The sequence below is a fragment of the Sus scrofa genome, chromosome 4 (assembly GCF_054392235.1).
Source record: "Sus scrofa isolate SSC_HxYL_T2T_F1_AM1 chromosome 4, Sscrofa_HxYL_maternal_Yorkshire_Landrace_v2.0, whole genome shotgun sequence".
Classification (NCBI taxonomy): Eukaryota; Metazoa; Chordata; class Mammalia; order Artiodactyla; family Suidae; genus Sus; species Sus scrofa.
The window spans coordinates 110,027,669-110,048,511 of record NC_139386.1 but is presented as its reverse complement, the minus strand read 5'-3'; the positions used below and the strand labels follow the sequence as shown (position 1 = coordinate 110,048,511).

Here is a 20,843-nt window from a genome sequence, read left to right as displayed (position 1 = left end):
AGGGGGAGGAGCAGGGCTGTGAAGACCACAAGTTGCTTCAGTACCCAGTATTTGGGTAAGAAAGGCAGGATGGGGTGGGTTCCGTGTTGGGAGAGAAGAGTTTCCCATCAGCAGCTCGTTATATATACCATCTTGAGATCATGTCCTCTTTTTATCATCGTAATTATTATGTGAATGTTCTGCATATTGATTGTGCCTTTCCTCCAAGGAGCTGGAGACTGTGGCCCCTTCTGCAAAGCCCATTGTGCTTTAATTCCAGAGGCCATCTCTTACTGTCACCATCTCTTTGAGGGGCAAACCTCCAAGAGATACCGACTGGCCAACAGAAGAGAAAACCTGATAAAAATTCCCCTGTTCTTTGTACTAGAAAATAATTTTAGCATCACACTCTGTCCATCTGGACATCATTAATATTGTCAACCACTCCCTTCCGTAGCCTTTAATGTCTAAATAATTACTCCCTGTGGCCATAATCCGACATGATGTCACTCCCCTCCTGATTTGCATTTCATAGATAACAGACAGCTTGGGAATTACAGAAGCTTTGTGAGCTATTCTGAAAGCCTAACACTTACTCCCACCATCACCTCAATCACATCAAGTCCCCTCCTCTAAATCTGTCACCCAAGCGCACAGCCTTCCCCCCAGCCAATTACCCTTTTCCTTCTGTTACACCATCACTGGTTCTGTCCATACCAAGCTCATCATCCTGACTGATAACTGGAAACAGAGTTGACTAATCCGGACCTTTCAGTGCTTTGCTTGACGGGGGTATCCTTGACTGGAATTTTGTCTTTTCATTCCTGTGTGTGGTAACCACTCCTCCCAATACAGTCCGCACTTTTTCACTTGGTAGTCTCACCCTTTTGCAGACACACAGCCACCTGCCTTGGTAAGCCTAGTGTCGCGGGGCAGGCTCCTTCTTTAGTCTCCTCGTGGGTGCCTTCTAGGCCACTCTTTGGTCCCTTTTCCCTCAGAAAGCCATGGACAAGCAGAAATGCTCCTCAGGAAGCCAGGGAAGAGTGAGGCCAGGGTGTAGGCTAACCAGAAAACAAAAAGTTGTTCTCTTTTTGAACACTTAGTGGCTTTTCTTTTTTACCTCTTTTCACGTTTTTCCCTTTAATTTCTCCTTTTTGGAGTTCCCTGGTGGTTTAGCAGGTTAAGGACCCAGCATTGTCACTGCTGTGGTGCAAGTTTGGTCCCTAGTCTGGGAACTTCCACGTGCCGTGGGTGTGACCAAAAAAAAAAAAAATTCTCCTTTTCTTACTCCATCCTCATTCAGTCCTCCTTTTTACTGACCTCTTCACCAACTCTTGGCTTCCATTTTCCCAGTTGGCTGTTTTTCTTTTCCACGTCAAGGTGTGGGCTTTGTCTACACAATACCAAGCATCTGGATATATGGTAGAGACATGCTGTCACATAGCCAGATGTTTCCAAACATCTGGATATTTTGGCACCCCGCAGCCACAACAGCTGGAGAGTGGAATTAATTTTTCACTTTGCAGTCAGCCCTTGACATCGGATGGACAGAGCCTTACCAGCCACAATCTGAGCGCCGCCCCATTATCTGCGAGCAATTCTTTGCTCAGCTCACACGGGGAAGTGTCTCTGTCAATCACTTTATTGTTGATGAAAAGAGGAAGGACTGTGTCTCTTCCTGGGCCTGCAGCACACCAGCACTCTCTGCTGCAGTTCTTTTCTTACTGAAAGCGTTAGTGGAATATGACAATTGCTTTAACCTTCCTGCCCCAGAGGCAGGGAGAAGAAAGAGTCAGATGTGTGAAACGCTGTGTTCGCCACACAGTCTGGAGAATGTGACAAGGACTTGCTTCTTCTTAGAACCGCTCTCTCTGCTTTGAGATCCCCCGCAACCCCGCCCTCGCGCCCGCAGTCTCTCTTACATACTTGGTAGGACGGCTCTATTTACAAGAGAGCAATTGACGCAATTTATGATTCCCGTCCGCGGGGTTTCACCAAAGACCCACCTTATCCCACATTAGGTTTGTGTTTTTCTCAGGTAGCATAGAAGAGCCTCACTCTGCCCCACCGCAGCCCTCAGGAGAAGGCTCATCTCATCACTAGAGGCTGCCCTAGACAGCAAAGCGGTCGTGTTGTCTCTGCTTATATCTGGTGGCCTCAGAGGAATTTCCAGAAACGTTCGTGGAGCCGCATTCTCCCTCCCTCACGCCACCCCCACCCCACCCCACCCCACCCCCACCTCTCTGAAGGACAAACCCCTGCAGAGGTGCTGTAGCTGTGCCCACCGTAGGCGACAATCACGTGGTACATCTGTGTCTACACGTGCAAATTGGTGTGGCTTAAATTGTATATGTGTGTGTGTATGCGCGCGCGCTAGACCAAAAAGCAAGGGAATAGATCTGTTGGCTGTTTCTGTTTTCAGGAGATTTGGTGGAATAGAAACCCAGCCCCAAGTCAGCGCAGTCTGAAAACATATCCGTCAATTTAGTGAAAACCAATTCCACTGTGACTCCTGGCGGGCGCCGCGTAGACGCGGCCTAAATGGCCACGGGGCGCGGTGGGTCAGTGAAGAGCTCGGGGGCACGGGCGCGCGCCTCGTCCCCAGGGTGGCCATGCCACCCCGCTCCACAGCCTCTAGGGTTCGCACAGGCCGGGCTCCTCAGGAGGCGGGCGAGTGGCCTCTCCCCTCCCCCGCCTCCCCCTCCCCGCCCCCCGTCCCCTCCCTCCCTCCACCTTCTCCCAGAGGAGGTGACAGACGGGCCTGTAATTTGGTTCCATTCGCTCGACTGGAGCAACACCTGCCCCCCTCCCCTGGGACGCGAGGGTCTCATCCCAAACCGTACAAGCAGCCAAAGACACATCCGGGTCCACATGCAAATAGGACGGCACCGGGGAGCGGCCTGCGGCTCGGCGGCCACTCGCTGCGTTCTGCCCACAAACCAGGAACGTCAAAACCCTCTTGAAGCTCCAACTACTAAAAATCACCCCAAACTTCCACTAGGGTTTCAGAGATTACAAAAATTAATCCTGAGCTGTTGTAGCAAAGAATAGCCCCTCCCACGCACACCCTGCGACGGTAAAAGACAGCGGCTGGCTTTTGCCTACTGACGGCAAAGTCCAGAAGCAGGGCGACAAAGCAGTGAGGTGTGCAGGAGTGTGTGTGACAGCCCTAGGCCCCTGGCCGGAGGGTCCATTCCTCCATGGGCTTTTCTTTGTGCGCCTTTTTCGTACCCACACATAGCCTCCCAAGTAAGAACGCTGGTTTCTCTTTGCATGTATTTAGAATTATGCAAGGGCACTAACCGCTAGATCTTACTGAACATTTCCAGAAGCCTAGATGTTGTCAGGTCCCCCTGCCAGAGTGACTCATTCTGGCTCGTCCTAAGGTTGACACAGAGCAAGGAGACGGGCCCCTTCAGCCCCCAGCCCTCTTCAGCCAGACTCAGACCACGTCCTGCATGGATGTCTCTGTCACCTCTTCCTGGTGAGGTCTCTCAACAGGAGACAAGTCTCAGAGGCCAGGCCAAGGTCTATTCCAGGGCCCAGGCTGCTTAAAAGAGAGTAATGATCATTTCAATTGCTGTAATGCTTTTCCACAGAAAAGAAACTTTTGTAATTTTTTTCCCCTCTTTTCCTTTTTTCAGAATATAAGCTTTTGAGTGTTCCTGCCCTAAAGCTTCATTTCCCATTCAAATCCTTACTGGCAGCGTGACCTTGGCCACGTCATCTGACTTCTCTGTGTCTTGGTGTCTTGTCTGTGACTTAGGAATAATAAGAGCTCCTAAATCACTGAATTGTTGGAGGATTAAGTGAGTTAATGGGAAGTGCCTGGTGCAGGCTAAGTGCTAAGTGTTTGCAGTTGTTTTTCCTGATGTTGTTCTTAGTCTTCAGGCTACTAATTACACGCTAGTGCAGGCCTTGTGAACTTTGTGTGTGTGGAAGGAGCACGGGCTTGGTGTCAAAGGCTTCTAGGTGGTTCTGCCGCTGAGAGCGTGTGAAACTGGGTGAGTCACTGAACCCCTCAGAGTGTTGGTTGTATCCTGGTGCCCCGCCTGAGGGACTCACAGAGGTAGCATATGTGACAGATTTGTGACCTGAAAGGAAAGGTCCGTGCTAGGAGCGCTTGTTACTGTCGTTAATGGTCCTCAGGCCTTCATAGGTGCTGCTGCCGGGGGGTGGGAGGTAAAGGTAGGGGTCTGGCAGATCCTCAAATCTGAGTATCCAGAATGCTTTCTGCTCCATGTCAGCCCCTCACCCCAGTTCCTGACCAACATCGAAGAGAATCCATCTGAACACTTGATTTTACTTTTTTTTTTCCGCTTTTTTTAGGGCTGCACCTGCAGCATATGTAGGTTCCCACGCTAGGGGTCCAATAGGAGGTACAGCTGCCGCTTACACCACAGTCACTGTAACATCGGATGCTTTGACTTTTTTAAAGTCTGCCTAAGTTGGCTCTGGCCGTCTGTCCACTCTGTTGTGTTCTGGTGACCCGTTCTCCGTCACCCTGGCTGTAGTTAGGCAGCTGCCAACGGCCAGCCACCCCCAGCACAGCCTGCGTGGCAGCCTTGAGCATGTAACATCTTCTGTGCTAAACAGCCAGTCCTCAGGCACAGCCATCCAGGGTGGGGCAGGGGGAGGGGAGCGAGAGGGGCCCTCATGTCCAGCAAGGGAAAGTGCCAGTGTTAAGGAGGACCAGAGTGAATTTTTAAAAGAGGAGGAAGTCTTCGAGGAAGACAAGCCCACTGGCTGGAGGAAAAACATAATCAGGAAACGTGGCTTAGGCCAGCTGCGAAATTCTCCTCAACATGTAGGTGCTCCCTGATGATATATGTTCAGGAAATACTGTGAATTTGTTTCACTGTAATAATGGTATTTACATGAAAAAGAAAAGAGTCCTGGGAGTTCCCGTAGTGGCTCAGCGAAATGAATCTGACTAGCCTCTAGGAGGATGCAGGTTCAATCCCTGGCCTTGCTCAGTGGGTGAAGGAGCTGGCGTTGCTGTGAGCTGTGGTGTAGGCTGGAAGCTGCAGCTCTGATTTGACCCCCAGCCTGGAACCTCCATATTGCCTCTGGTGTGGTCCTAAAATGACCAAAAAAAAAAAAAAGGAAAAGAGTCCTTTAACTTTTAGAAATACTTACTGCTGTACTTGTGGGTGAAATGGTGTGATGTTTGGGACTTGTTTCAGGTCACCCAAAGGGTAATGGGGAGCTTGGGTAAGACTGTTAATGAAATGTCGATTCCATTAGAATCGAGCATACGGTCCCTTAGCTTTGGTAGATGTTCTTAACTTGTTCATGAGAGGGTTTTTTTTTTTTTTTTAATGTGTTGCTCAGAAGTTCATGCTGATTGATTATTACTCACCAAGCCCTAATTGGCTCACATCTGAACTGAAGCAACCTCCCGCCTTCCTCCGACCTCCCCTCTGGAGCAGCTCCCCTCCCTCGCTCAGGGACGAGCCCCCAGCTCTCCCACTGCTCTGCAGAGTCGGCTCTGGAGGATTTTCCTTCCTCTCCTGACTTGATCAGTCTGCCCCTTTCAGGCTTCAGATCCCAGTGTCCTTTTCCTCCCACTTCTCCCATCCTGCCCTCAGGTGATCCTGGGGAGGCCGCCCATCTTCTGCATCCATCAGATCCTACCACTCTCTCTCTGATTCAAGAAGCTCGCCAAGGCTTCCCTCTTCTTTCTTCTTTTAAATTGAAGTTATGGTTGATTTACAATGTTGTGTGAGTTTCAGGTCTACAGCCTATATATGTATATCTTTTTCAGATTCTTTTCCATTCTAGGTTATTATAAGATATTGAGTATGTATCCCTGTGCTCTACAGAGCTGTGATGTTTTATCTGTTTTATCTATAGTAGTGTGTATATGTTAATCCCCAACTCCTAATTTATCCTTCCCTTCCACCCTTTCACCTTCGGTAACCATAAGTTTGTTTTCTATGTCTGCGAGTCTGTTTCTGTGGGGGAAATAAGTTCATTTGTCTCACTTTTTTAGATTCCGCATATAAGTGATGTCATATGGCATTTGTCTTTCGCTGTCTGGCTCAGTATGATAAGCTCTAGGTCCATCCCTGTTGCTACAAATGCCATTGTGAGCTCTTCCTTTTCTTGCTGTCTTTCTGGAAGGATCACCAAGGAGATGAGAAATGTCCCTTCTTACCCAGAAATATTTAGCAGAATTGAACAGGAAATTTCAACAACTTCTCTCTTAATTACTTCAAAAATAATGTGACTATTTAACTTTTGAAAAAATTACCTTCCATGAGGACCAGTACACTAAGAGATCTAAAGGTGGCCTGGGTATGTTCTAGGTGTTTTACTTGAATTAACTCAGTTCATCCTCTTAATGATGCTACAGGGTAGGTACTACGACCACACATACCCCCATTTGACAGGTGAGAAAACTGAGGCACAAAATTAATCTGTTCAGGGCCACAGCGAGTTAGTAGGAGAGCCAGGCTTCGGAGCACTCAGCACAGTGTGAAAAAAACAAGATGAAAAAAGAAACGGCATAGGCCAGGCCTCCCACAAGGTGGAGTGGGGTTTTCAGACCTGTACATGACTTTAGATGTGTGTGTTTATGGTTTATTCCGTGGATTACTATTTACTCACTTATGATGTTTTCTGTCTTAAAGGGCAAGGGCTATTCCTGTCTGACTTTTTGTAGTTATTATTACTTTTTGTCTTTTTGCTATTTCTTGGGCCGCTCCCGCAGCATATGGAGGTTCCAAGGCTAGGGGTCCAATCAGAGCTGTAGCCACCTGCCCTCACCAGAGCCACAGCAACGCGGGATCCGAGCCGCGTCTGTGACCTACACCACAGCTCATGGCAACACTGGATCCTTAACCCACTGAGCAAGGCCAGGGATCAAACCTGCCACCTCTTGGTTACGAGTCGGATTCGTTAGCCACTGAGCCATGATGGGAACCCCCTGACTTTTTGTAGTTAATATGAGTCATATGCAGATGAGTACAGTTGGTAGAGACCACAAATCATGAAGACATAAATGAATTACTAATGGATTATTTTAAGCTTCTCTCATACAATTTCCTATGCACACTATAAATACAAAGTTAATAATAATTGTTCATATTTGTCAAGCACTTACTACGTTCTTCCTAGTCTGGAAACACTCTGCCTTAACCCAGGGGAACCTCATGGCAGCATTTGAGACAGGTGCCTGTACTGTCCCACCCCACACATTTGAACTTGGAGGGAATACAGTTACATGTTCAACATCACACATTTAGAAGAAGTTGGAACCAGGGTCTGAGCCTGGCCCCAGAATCTTGGGTCTCAGACACAGGGATGGGGAAAACAGATAAGTTCTGGCATCAAGATGTTTGTACCTGGAACTCGGGAAGAGCAGAGCAGCTCATGCTACCCAAAGAAATTGAAAGTTTTGCAAAGTGGTTCCACTTGAGTTTGGTGACTATGGAAATGTTGGAATTTTTTGGGCAAATAATAAGGTTGGAGGACAGCATTCTAGGTGGAGGGAAAGCAGTGTGAGTTATAAAGGACAGGAGGTTTCTCCAGGAAAGTGAAATCTGAATTGGGCAGGAATATTTAATCTCAGGGAGAGGGCCTGAAGATGATGCTAGAGAGGCTCTGAAACAAGGCTGTGAAAGCGTTCTGTGCCCAGAGAATCTGAGGTTTACTTTTTTTTTTTTCTTTTTTTTTTTTTTGCTTTTTAGGGCCGCATTAGGGCATATGGAGGTTCCCAGGCTAGGGGTCCAATCGGAGCTGTAGCTGCCGGCCTACACCACAGCCGCAGCAACGTGGGATCCAAGCCACATCTGCAACCTACACCACAGCTCATGGTAATGCCAGATCCTCAACCCTCTGAGCAAGGCCAGGGATCGAATCTGCATCCTCATGGATGCTAGTCAGATTCATTAACTGCTGAGCCACAACAGGAACGCCTGAGTTTTACTTTTTTATGGGCATTGAAGACCCAAGAAAAATGTCCAGGCAACGCATTACATGCTAACTTTAAAAGATAGTTCTCGGGGGCCAAGTGAGGAGGGGCCTTGATGTGCAGAGGGGTGTGGGTGGGGGAGGCTGAGGAGCCAAGCTTACCCATGTGGTGGTGAAGAGTGATACCATGGATGGTGTCAGCGCCGGAGCCCTCCAGGAGGGCCTGGGTCAGGACTGCCACTAGCCAGCAGTGTCTTCCCAAGGGTTTAGCCCCAAGCCAGGGCACATGCTTGACTTGACAAGCAGAACACAGGCCGTCTTAGCATCCACATGGTTGGATGGCTGGGTGCTTGCTCCTTTGGTATGTCTGATATGAAGCTTCCCCCGAGCATGGGTGCAGAGAATGGATTCAGCGGCCAAGGGTGGGGTGTGTGCCTGGTATAGCTGGCTCTGTAGCAAACGAAAGCCATAAAACATGATGGCTAAGGGCAGGGGTTTTGATGAACTAACAAACATGACTTCATGGCCCTGGGCAAGTTATTAATTTCTCTAAGCCTCAAGTCCCTCATATATTTATTAACTGGAGACAAAAGTACCTACTGGCTTGGGTTGTTGTGAGTTAAATGAGATAATGCCTGCGAAGCACTTAACTTGGTAAGCCCACAGTACAACGCATAGCTATTAATATGTCTCTTAATATATCTCCCACTACCCATGCTAAATAAGAGAGCCCTTCTAAGCCTGGGAAAAGCGTATCAGCTGTACAGGCATCCAAGTTAGCTTCCCCACCCCCCTAACCCCTGCTGCCCCCATCTCTGCGGGAGGAAGATGGGCATCCAGAGACAGATGTGATGGGACCTGGATAAATCCCAGCATGACAGAGGTCAGCTCTATCGACTTACCTCATCACAGCAATCAGGTGGTGCCTGTTCATAGGGTAGGGGCCCTGGGGGGGGGGCCCAAGAACAGGGTTCACAGGAGAGGCAGGTGTTCCCGGCCCCAGTCCTCCATCTCCATCCAGCCTCATTTCTTACGCTGACCTCAGGCTGCTCTGCCTTTCCCAAAGCATCCTACCAGTCACACTGCCTGCTGCTGCCCTTCCTCTTGCCCTCTCCATGCAAGGGAAGAGATTTGGGGGGGGGGTTGTTTTTTGCCTCATTTTTTGGTCTCTTTTGCCCAGAACTTTTGCCCCTTTTCTCTGGATGTCTCCAAACAGTGGCAGAAATAAGGGCATATCCGGGCATAGAAAAATGGAGCACAGGTGTCCTTGTCAGCTGGGCCAGGTGGGGCCAGGTTTTCTGGGGGGCAGCAATGCCCTGGTAAGTTGTTGAGCAGCGGGGTGCAGAGCGCTGAAGGGGAGAGAAGCAGTAGGGGGAACTGTGGACCGGTAGTCTGCCTAGGGAGGGAGCAGGCTGGGGGTCACGGTGAGGCTGCTGCCAGTGGGGAATGGTGAGCCATCCCCAAGGGCTGTGGTGGTGCCATGCGCACAGGTCAGGTTAACAGGATGCTGGAAGAAAGGACCCTAGGAGTGGCAGCAATTGTGGAGGCTGCTGGTTCAACAGACCTAGCTCTCTACTCAGAGGTTACGTCGTCAGGCCTTTGCTAACAGCTCCATCTCAGATAATGCCCTCCACCAGCACCCCATTCTCTGTTCCCTTCCTCTGCTTTATTTTTCTTCACAGCATTTAGCAGTGCCTGAAATGAAACATGGTTTCTTTATTTGCTGTCAGCCTACTGCTCTTCTCCAGTAGACTTTACCTCCTTTGTTGCTCTATTTTTAGTACCTAGACCAACCCCTGTGTCCAGCAGGTATCTGTTGAATGTAAGACTGAGTGTCATCCTCATTATTCAGAGAAGACTCTACTTCCTTACCTTTGACTGAATATGCACTGAGTCCCTGCCACATGCTAGGGAGGAGTTAGTTACCCTCTGGACCAGCAGAGTGCCACAGCGGTGCCCTTCTTCTGGGGGGGCTGCTCACAGCCCCGGATGTGAGTTGATATTGCAGAGATCCTCTCCTGGGATCACGTGGGCTGTGTACCTGGGAAGGGATGTTGCCCTTTGTCCGTGTCTGCCCTACGTCCAAAGCCAAGGGTGAGGGCCTGTGTCTAGAGAGGTGAGCTAACAGGTTCCTCCCGGATGTCAGTGGTGGGGGGCTGTGTTGGGCAGTTGGAAGTTTTGCTCATAAACCAGGAGAGGGAGGCCCTCAGGAGGTTTCCAGAGGCCAGAAGTTGACTTCATTTCCTTGGCGTAGGAGCTGGGCTGATGTTTCTGCCCTACACTAGAGAAATGCTCTGAGGACCGGGAGTAACCACCGCACCACACTCCTCCAGGTGGGAAGGAAGACCTGCAAACACTCAGGCCAAAGACTGTGTGTGTGTGTGTGTGTGTGTGTGTGTGTGTGGCTAAGGAACCAACCCATGCTGTAGGGAGCACGGCTTGATCCAGATGCAAGGCCACAGAAGCCACTATTATTTTTCATGTCCTCGGAAGTGCTTTCCTCAGCAAAAGAAGAGAACAAAGTCTCACTGAGGAGGCATCTGAACCTGACTACAAGATACCTGGGTGCAAAGTGAAAAGGGCTCGTCATCCCAGATGTTTTATAGATACAAAATCAAGCATCCGCATAACTGTATTTTTACTTTGCACCCAGAGACTTGGTGTGATACAGACTCATAGTTGATAACAGTCCCCATCTGTGTGCACATAGTCGCGTGTGTGTAGTTTAAGTTATCCACGTCTGCTGCTTGTGGACAGAATATTTCACGTTTTTATGTTAATTACAGGCTCTTGTAGATGACATCCTTCCTATCTCCAGGTTGGTCCGGGGATTAATAATACGTTCTTGCTGCAGATGTCATGTCCTAAATCTATGTCCTGATTGGGCCTTCTTCCCAAGTGCCATGAAGACAGAGTGTCATCATGTTCGTACTGTTAAGTAGCCATGCGACTCAGTGCAGAGCACTTAGACTCTCTGGACCTCAGTTTCCCAACTCTAATTGGAAGAGGCTGGGTTAGTGACTAAGTCTGTTTTTAGAGCAAAAGAATCCATGATTTGAGCCACCTTTTTGTATCAACATGACAATTTTTTTCTTCATTGAAGGAAGCATGATCTAGGTCACCATCATATGTGGGGCATCTATTTCTAGACGGCTCAGTGTCCAAGTTGAGGAAGAGAATCAGATAGTTCAGTACATGTTAAGCTTTGGTTTTGTTGTTGTTTTTAAAATGAGTTCCTTTCTGAGGGGTTGAGTCCATTAAGATACTTCATGCTCTGCCAGGATGTTCATTATTTTTAGACAGTATGCTTAAAATAAAGGAGATGATTTTATTTGATACTTTTATTTATATGCAAAACAGCGCACCATTCATGAGATATGAAAAACTCGTCGGATAGAAACCAGATTATATCTATTTTCACTACAAAATATTGCATTATATAAAGCAACAGAGACACAAAAAAACCCTGAAAAAGACTAAAATCTTTGGATAGCAGATGTGGTTTTTTTTTCTTTTTTTTTTTTTCTCCCTTGTCTCTAAAATACACTTTTCGTTTTAAGAGTTTCACAGCTGAGAACATGAAACATTTTCAGGTTATAGACTTTTCTTTTTGGTTGTCACAGAGGAAAGTAGTTCTGAATTTTTTTTTAGGAAAATAACTTAATTTCCTAAAATCATCCCACACACAAACATCACACACACACACACTCACAAAGAAGCTACTCTCCTTATAAACAGTTTGCAAAGTACTTTCCAGACATAACTACAGATAAGGATAACAACACTTAACTTTTTTAAAAAACTATAATAGTGAAGTGCTAGTGTTGCTGATCTCACAACAAAAGAACCTTTCAGGAACAAACATCTTAATATATAAAATATGCTTAGAAACGGGAAGATGTGGGAAATTTGTTATACAAGTGCAATATAATTAGAGGAAAAAGAAAGACCACAGTATAATCTCAACAAACACGTAAAAAGTTAGACATAATTATTCCACAGGAAAAAGTGTAAACACTTGACTATAAATAAATTGGCACAGAGTATCCAAAGTAAAATTATCACCACTCTGAAAAATAAATGTCTTGAAAAAAATACTCTACTCCTTCTAACATAAATAAAAATAGGTTGTCTTCTTCTAACTGCACCTATGGGTCCACATGTTTAAGGTCACAAATAGATGTTTTTGGATATATAAAGGGGCACTTCGCCTGACAAAGCAATCAGATATTACATTTTCCACTTAAATATGGATTTTCCTGTCCGCATCCGCATCAGACCTTGGGGTGAAAATCTCACCAAACTCAAATCTTCCCACAATATCTGTTTGTTCCCAATATATGTTTTAACCTTATCAAACATTCTAGGCTTGTCTAATTTGGATTCTAAGGTAAGCTTTCTTTTCATAACCAAATAGAAAGTTTCCTGTTGCACCTTTGTGCCTCAGAGATTTCCCCACCCACCCTCCCCTCTGAATGTCTGGTGCTTTGTCAATTAGAAAAAAATCCAGATAGTCTAAAGTTAGAAGCCTAGACTCGGAGCTTCTGCCCTCATTCTTTCAAAACATGAAGGTCTGTGGGAGATAAATGGAGAACTCAAAGTCTCCATTGAGCTAAAGCAACAACCCTTAAAGGGGTCCTAACACGTGGAGGGGAGGCCTGGAGGCCCCTCATCTCGGTGCCTCCTGGAGGTCCGTCTGGCCTGGAAAATCCCCCCTGCGAACCCCAGGGTTCCCCAGGCAACCCCACCCTTTGGAGTCGGAAACCTTCCAGAGTTGCCCTGCTGAGCAGAGAGACACACGTTGTGAGCCTCTTCCCCCGTCCAAGGCGGCGGCAGCGGCCGTCGCGCTGAGCCACAGCCTCCTCCTCCATCCCCGCGGCGGCCGCCCGGGTGGGCCGCTTTTCACCCACCCCGGGCCAGGCGGCCCCCCGCGGCGCCCCCAGCCCTACACGTCTAGGACGTGGTTGAGATAGGAGATGTAGCAGATGGCCAGGCGCAGGATCTCGATCTTGGACAGCTTCTTGTCCGGGGGCAGCGTGGGCAGCAGTTTGCGGAGCTCGGCGAAGGCCAGGTTGAAGGCCTCCACGCGGATGCGCTCGCGGGTGGCGTGGGCCGAGCGGTATTTGGCCGTGGCCCGCCGGCGGCGGCGCTTCTCCTCGCGGCTCAGCTGCTGCGGGTGCGGGTAGAGCGCGGCCCGGCCGCCGCCCTTGCCGTCGCCCTCGGCCTCCTCTACCTGCTCCAGGTCCGACACGCTGCCCAGCACCTTGGCGTCCGCTCCGCCCAGCGATTCCGGGTCCGAGTGCGCCGAGCTGGGGTGGTCCGAGTCGGCGGCTTGGTCCGGACTCAGCATCATTTTGGAGGCTGAGGGGGAGTCAGAAAAGCAATCAATAAAAGGAACGGGGGTCTTCTTGGGAGAGGAGTGACGGCGGGCCAGGGCCTCCGCACGCCGGGGCTGCCTCCCCAGGGGAAGCCGGCGCGCTCAGGGGATCGGGCCCGGCGGGGAGCAAGCGCGCCGAGGCGGACAGGCTGGAGGGCCAAGCCCCGCGCCTCCGTCCGCGCGGGAGCCATCGAGGCCCGAGCCGCATCCTGGACCCGACACCGCGGCCTGCGGGAGGCCGAGACCCGGTCGCCTGCCTGTTCCGGGGAACGAACGCAGGCCTGCCAGGCCGCCACTGGGTTTTGCCTCCTTCGGCCAATTCTCATCTCGGCCATTCCGCCCCCCTCACTTCTTCTCCAACCCGCACAAACGAAAGAATCCAAAGGACGAATCCATCTCGGTTTTGCGGGGGCGGGGAGATGCGGAGCGCGCTTCCCGACCCGAGGGCCTGGGGCGAAGCCGCGGGAGAGCCGGGAGCCCGCGGGTCTCACGCGGGCCTGGGGCGTGGGGGCGGCCAGGGCTCCAGAGGAACCCAATCTTGAGCGCTGACTGAGAGCAGGCGGCCCGGAACGGGTAGGCGTCCTCGTCCCCCCCGCGCTTTTCCGAAATAATAAAGAGCCCACTAAACAAACGTGGAGGCTCCTTTCAACAGCAAAAGACTAAGAGCCCCTTGCAGGCTCCCGAAACACCATCTGTCACGCAGACAGCCACACGCATCGGGGACCTAGGGACGCAGCGACGTGGGATAAGACAATGCGCCCGCAGCCTGCCGACCATCTCGCGGGAAAAGGCTGGCGGCCGGGTGGCTGCGGGAGGAGAGGCTGGGGAGGGAAGGGAAGGGCCCGGGGCCGGGGGGTCGGGGAAAGTCGGCGCCGCGCCTGAGGCTCCGGCCGGAGCCGCAAACCCCGCCCGCAAAGTTCGGCTGCTCCCGGGTGCGGAGTCTGGGGCTGGTACTTGTCCCCGGGCGGCCTGGCCGAGGCCGAGCTGGTCCATCCTCAGCTTTCCTCTAAGGGTGCGCTCCTGGAAAGGCCGCCTTGCCCAGCTCCTCCTGGGCGCCCGGAGAACCGGCCCCGATCGCCCGCCTACTGGGAGGGGGCCGCTCCCAGCCGTGGGGCTTCGAGGAAAATCGGGCTTCGAGAAAGGGGCCGCCAGGCAGGGAAGGCACCTGCGGGGGCTGCGCGCGCCGACTGCGGGCGCCGGGAGGGAGGACCAGGCTGAGAGCCTGGGCCCTGCGCGTGCCGCCGGAGGGATGCTCGCCGGGGGAGAGATCGCGCCGGCGACGTGCGGGAGGGTTCGCTCCTAGACAAAAGCGGGGGCTGTGCGTACCGCTCTCAGCATCGCGCTTGCTTAGGAGTGAATTTGGCTCCAAGGTGGCTTTCATTTTCCTGCGAGGAAAACAAGCCCTCAAAGGCAAAATAAAAGCAAATGTTCCAAGTGAACTACTTGTGATTCCCTGCGGGCTTTTCACGGATACGTGTATAAGTAGAACAACTTGCACCTACACCTTCCCCTTAAAAGCGTATAAATAAATAGATAAATAATGGAAAATCACAATAAACCACAACGTAGTTGTAGTTCGGATAAAAAGTTCCTGGTGCCCTCAAAGCATGTTACATTTTCCCCCAGCTATCTTTTAAAAATATTTATAAATGCCCTGTCGTGTATGCATTTTGTTTCTTCAACCATTGACTGAAATACATCTATAAATGAGATATGAATGATCTAACTTAGTTTCAAGCTGGGAAAAAAAAAATCAGTTAAAGGAGGCTTACCTTGTAAAAGCCTTTTCGATAATCTTTTCTCCAATCTTTTAGAGTTAAAATTCCAGGGAATAGCGGGGAGAAATTCCGAAATATATTAAAAGCAGCAAATATTTATTACATTCAGAAATGAAAAAGCAGCTGTCATCTCGCTGGTGTCCACAGCGAGGGACGATAATGTCTCAGGATGTGGACGATGTGAATGATTGTTCACTTAGTTGATGGATCAAAAACGCCTTTTCCTTTTAATTGTTCTCACACATTTCGGGAAATTCGTTGTTGATTTTTTTTAAAAAACGAGCTGTTGAAAGTCTTATGCCTCTTTTCCTCTTCTAGGTCTCTAAAAATAACAAAAGAGATGCAGAGATAAACACAATCACATCAAAGGGCTGATTCCTCCACTTTCTAATAGCGGAAGAATCAATAAGAAAGATGGTTAAGATAAGATTCCGCTCCTGTAGGACTCCTTTCCTTCCCTTAATACGTCTGAGCAGAAACCGGGAAGTGCAAGGCAGAGATGCGATCTTGCTCAGAAGTAATTTTTTTTTTTTTTTTTTTTGAGGTAAGGCTTTGTTCAGCTGATGTCTCCCCAGTTCCCAGGAACACAATACTGTAACTCGGGACTAAGCTTGCCTCCTCCTCTTCCCTCATTTACTTTATGTTGTATAAACAGACACCTATTTCCAGTTTCAAAGTCTTTCAAGGCTGGGTTCCATCTCCCACCCACCCCCCTCCTTTCTTTACCTTGTAGCAAAATACATATAGTCAGTGGCTTGGAGATGCTTGGAGAAAGGTTGGTGAAAAGTGAATGTCTCCCGGAATAACAGTGACAGGGAAGCGGAGAAAGATGCGAGAGGGTGGGAGAGCCTGAGCAAAGAGGCAGAGATGCGTGTGTGGCTTCTTGGCTCTCCGGGTACCAATTGATTCAGCCTGGAGATGGTGGAAGAGATAAAGGCTTAAGCAGGGGGATGGAATTTTTTTCCCTAAATTGATATTTAATGGGAAATCCTATTGGACAGAAACCTGGACATGAGTCACTTAATTGGACTTGACATCTGTCACAGTGTGGGAGTTTTCACAGCCCAAATATTTTAGCAGATCAGATTCCCACTGAATCTGTGCCATAAAATATAGCAGTTGAAAGCAGTCCACGATAGAAACCTTAGCTTCTAATCAGAATTTCTAGCCATAATCAGACTGTTTCTCTTTTTCAAATTATTGATGCAATATTTAAGGGCAAATAAACAACATATTGACTAGGAAAAATTCTCCTGACGTATTATAGAATGAGTACCTTCCCTTAAAGTCTAGGATACTATTTGTGTTCAGAACATGGAAATATGGACTCTATATGGTTGCCACAATAAATATATTCAGATATGCAACAGCTAACATTTATTAATGATCCTTTACAATTTAAAAGACATTTCAACAAGGTTTGATTAAGCATATTCATATTTTTGAAAGATATCTATCCTGCCACTGGATTAATTTTCCCATATATGCTAAAAACCTTTCAATAGATTAAGTCACTGGGGACACTGAGAACAAAATCTAGGTATTGCAATTTCAGGGATCACTGTATGAAACCATTCTACTTTTCTGAATATGTTTGTTTTTCTCTTTACCCACTCATTCATTCAACTTAAAAGATGGCATACTACATGTGTTGATTACTGCGGTTCATTCTTGCTTATTTTAACATGTGAATATTTAGCCATGTGGCAGTGCATTGGGCCAGAATGTAAACACACACAAACCATTAGTGTATTCCAGCACATACCTTTGCCTTACCCGATTCTGTGGCCCTGAATTTATATGCCTTATGACAAAAGGGAAAATCTAGTTCAATTATTTTGCTACCTTATAGAGATGCTGATAGTCACCATCAAATTATATGTTATTTGCAATCATTTTAGTTTTTTTGATTGTGCAAGTTCAAAAGAAATAGAGTATTATAGCCTTACCCCACCTCCCCAGTTCCTGGGGCAGTATTGTGGAGAGAGGAGTCCTCACTTTCCCTCCTTGATCAATTTTCCCTTAAAAACAGGTTTTATCATCAGGGGAGGGGGTTGATCAGCCCACTCCTGAGAGTGACCCTCTGGGTTCTTCATGGCTGCCACCATTTCTATTTGCCTTTGCACACTTTTTTTTTTTTTTAAATCCTTTGGGAGATTTCTGGACCGGTATGGGGTTTGCAGGGGTGGGAGGAAGTTCATGGAGTGCCTCCACAGGAAATGGGCAGTAGCACTTTCCAGCCTGGCCTCTGCCCAGCCCCAAAACAGAGGTATGTTTACAGATCCCAGGACATTTAAGTGAAGGCAGAAGCCAGCCACATTTGGGTGGTAATGGGAACAGGTGAGTTGATGAACTCCCGAGGTGGCAGAGAAGGAAGGGTTTCCTAGTTTGGCTAGCAGAAGCCAACACTGAGCATTCACACATAGCTGGAAGTGTGCAAACAGAGACACACCTACAGTTACCCTCACCCCCCATTACTCACACAGGCTGGCGAGCTCTGTTAGACCACAGGATCCATGCAGACTGACAGATTGAAAGCCTGGTGGGTCTAATCATCAGAGCTCATGAGGCAACTGCTAGAGAGGGAAGCCACTGTATCTCTGGTCACCCTGATGTTGGGGGGACTAGAGGAAATGGGGAGACCATCCAGGGCATCAGATTCTGCTGTGGTGTCCAGGCACACTCTCTTTTATATTCACATTTTTCGCTTCCACACTGAGAGCTGGCACGTGAATCAGTTAACACAGGAGTAAGCCCGTGTAAACAGGTACACACTCAGATCCATGCATAACCATCCCTGGACACATGGTCATGGCCACACACATGGATTCACACTCACTCACACGCTCTTCCAGGAAAGCCTCCCCCTTCCCCACTGCCACCTTGGCCTTTTCTAAGACCTCCCTGGCACAGATGGGTCTTCCTTCTGTGCCCCATAAGCACTATTTTCTGTTCTCCCTCAGAGACTACATGTTGTGTGCCGTGATTCTTGGTTCCTGTACCTGGGTCTCCCACTAGGCTCTGACAACTCCGGGGAGGACTGTAGCTCACGTGGCCAGCACCCCTGTCTGAGTTCGACACATTCTAAGTACTCAGTACATCTATGGTGAATGACTCCCGGGGTACAGAGGCCCCCAGGATGTTTGTAATACAGAAACACTTCCTCCAAAGACATCCAAGGTTTCAGTTGTACTGTTTCCTGTCCTCTGAAAGTGAGGCTAATAATCCTGCCCAACCCACTTCCCAGGCTGGTTATGAAACTCACCATATTTTATAAAATACTAAGCACCAGGCAAATGAAGATTTTATGAACTATTATTCCTAATAGTAAATAATATCATTAAACTAGTGGGGGGGAGGTGGTAAGCAATGATGAAAAAAAGCCAGACTTCCTGGCTCTACCATATGCCAGCTGTGTGAACTTAACCGAGTTACTTAACCTTTCTGGACCTCAGTTTTCTATCTTTGAAATGGGAATAATAAAAGTATGTTATGTATATATTTTTTTCTAGAGATGAGCAAGATAATCTGTGTAACATTCTTAAATTAATGCTTAATTTAGTCATATATATAATATTTAAATATATATTTAGTCATGATAAATAAGTGAAGAGATATTAATGTTAATATTATTGTTATTCACTATAAATATATATAAATAAGTACACATTGAGAACAAGAAATATAAATGAAAGTACACAAAATATGTACATATCCATTGTAGTCACCACATTTTGTTTGTGTGTGTCTGTGTGTGTTTGTGTGTATATCTAGCAGCTAACCTAGAGTGAATATGTTCCCTTTCTCAAACACAGGTCAAGAGCCTTTTACACAATTAACTCATTTACCTTCCCCACAAAGCTATGAGGTAGGTCCTGTTGCATACAAGGAAACTGGGACACAGAGAAGTTTATTCAAGGTCACGTAGTTAGGAACTCTCATCATGACTCAGCAGTAACAAACCCAACTATTATCTCTGCGGACAAGGGTTCGATCCCTGGCCTGGCTCAGTGGGTTAAGGATCCAGCGTTGCCGTGAGCAGTGGAATAGATGGCAGACATGGCTCAGATCCCACATTGCTGTAGCTGTGGTGTAGACTGGCAGCTACAGCTCTTCTTGGACCCCTAGCCTGGGAATTTCCATATGCCATGGGTGCAACCCTAAAAAGACCAAAAAAAAAAAGTCACCTAGTTAATAAATTATAAGGCCCAGATTTAGACTCAGGTGGTCCAAATTCAGAAACTCCAACCACGATGCACTACTGCTTCTATGGCCATGGCTTCTTATGCAAATATATTCATGCAGAGGAAATTATTCACAAATACATATAATGAGAGAGAAGACTATATATATACACACAAAACATATATAAATTACCACATTTTGCATTCAAAGGTGGCCACAGAGTCACAGTAAGTTTTAAATATTTCCTGTGCACCTAGCATTGTGCCAAACACTGGTGGAACTACAAAGGCTTTAATAATTATTTGTTAATTCCACCAGACAACTATTTCCAATCTATTTTCTTAAATTTTGCACCTCATCAGTAAACATTTTCAGCATCCATTTCCAGTGTATGTAGGTTCATTATTCACAAACTTTATATGTGGCCTATTGTAGTAATATACTCTGTAATTATAAAGCATAAACAAAAAGACACTTAAAAAGGGTGATAAACATAAAATTAGTATTATTTACAAAATTATTTATTAGCATACAAAAACCTCTTAGCTGCACAAGATAATATTGGTAATATATAGTATTTCAAGAGCAATAAGCTTTATTTTTAGTACCGTTATTTGTTAGTCCTTTGTGTTAACATGATTTGATGTTTCAGTTTTAAGCTCAATTTATTTAGAATATGTTTTTTTATGGCTAACATGGCTGAGAAAAAGATGTAATACAAAAATTCAGAGTCCAAATAGAAGTTCATCATCAACTGGGCTAGCCAAATTAGGATTCCCATTTTTCTATCTTACCCACTAAATATGCCAGCGTTTTGTTGACATTTGGTTAGCAAAATTCTTTCTAATGTGAACATTCTTTTTAACAAGTAGATTCAAACCCCTGAAACTCTTTATTTGGATATAAATTTTTTTTAACATTTTGAAGATTTCTATTTCCAAATGTTTTACATGTTCAGATGCAAGATATTTTAATACATGGCATATTTCCATTATTTTCAGCAGCAAAGAAAAAAAAATCACATAACAATAGAAAAATGTCCAAATATTTCTTTTCAAAATGCCTTCTCCATCACCCAATTTCTTTTTGAAAAGTTACTGTTTAACTCCTTTAAAAAATGTATTTAAAGAAACACATTGAATGTGTGTTTATTTATTTTTAATCTGCTGGTAGCATGCTATTGTCAGGCTTTTGTCATCAAAGAAAAATTTAAAAAAATTTTTTTTTCTTTTTTCATTTTTTTTTTTTTGTCTCTTTAAGGCTGCACCTGCGGCATATGAAGTTTCCCAGGCTAGGGGCTGAATCAGTGCTATAGCCACTGGCCTACGCCACAGCCACAGCAATGCCAGATCTGAGCCATATCTGCTACCTACACCACAGCTCATGGCACAGCCAGATCCTTAACCCACTAAGTGAGGCCAGGAATCAAACCTGCATCCTCATGGATGCTAGTCAGATATGTTTCCGCTGAGCCACAACAGGAACTCCTCTTATTTTCTCTTTATGACTGCACCTGCAGCATATGGAAGTCCCAGGCCAGGGATTGAATCTGAGCGACAGCTGCTGCCATGGCAGATCCTTTAACCCACTGCAGCAGGTCAGGGATT

The 20,843-nt window shown here is 47.1% G+C and overlaps 2 protein-coding genes across 7 annotated transcripts in view; one reads left to right on the top strand and one right to left on the bottom strand.

Moving 5' to 3' along the window:
* The window catches only part of SLC22A15 (solute carrier family 22 member 15), a 255,205-nt gene that overhangs the window by 47,470 nt on the left and 186,892 nt on the right, over window positions 1-20,843 (top strand). The gene's annotated exons all lie outside the window — the stretch shown is intronic.
* NHLH2 (nescient helix-loop-helix 2) lies at window positions 11,632-15,955 on the bottom strand. Its single transcript, XM_021089993.2, has 3 exons — window positions 15,778-15,955; window positions 15,046-15,373; window positions 11,632-13,257 (listed from the first exon to the last, which is right to left on the bottom strand). Exon 3 carries the CDS (start codon window positions 13,247-13,249, stop codon window positions 12,842-12,844), a length of 408 nt encoding a protein of 135 aa, XP_020945652.1. The 5' UTR covers window positions 13,250-13,257; window positions 15,046-15,373; window positions 15,778-15,955; the 3' UTR covers window positions 11,632-12,841.

Bases quoted from the DNA above. Each gene is read 5' to 3' on its own strand.
- NHLH2 (XM_021089993.2), bottom strand. From the start codon at position 13,249: ATGATGCTGAGTCCGGACCAAGCCGCCGACTCGGACCACCCCAGCTCG.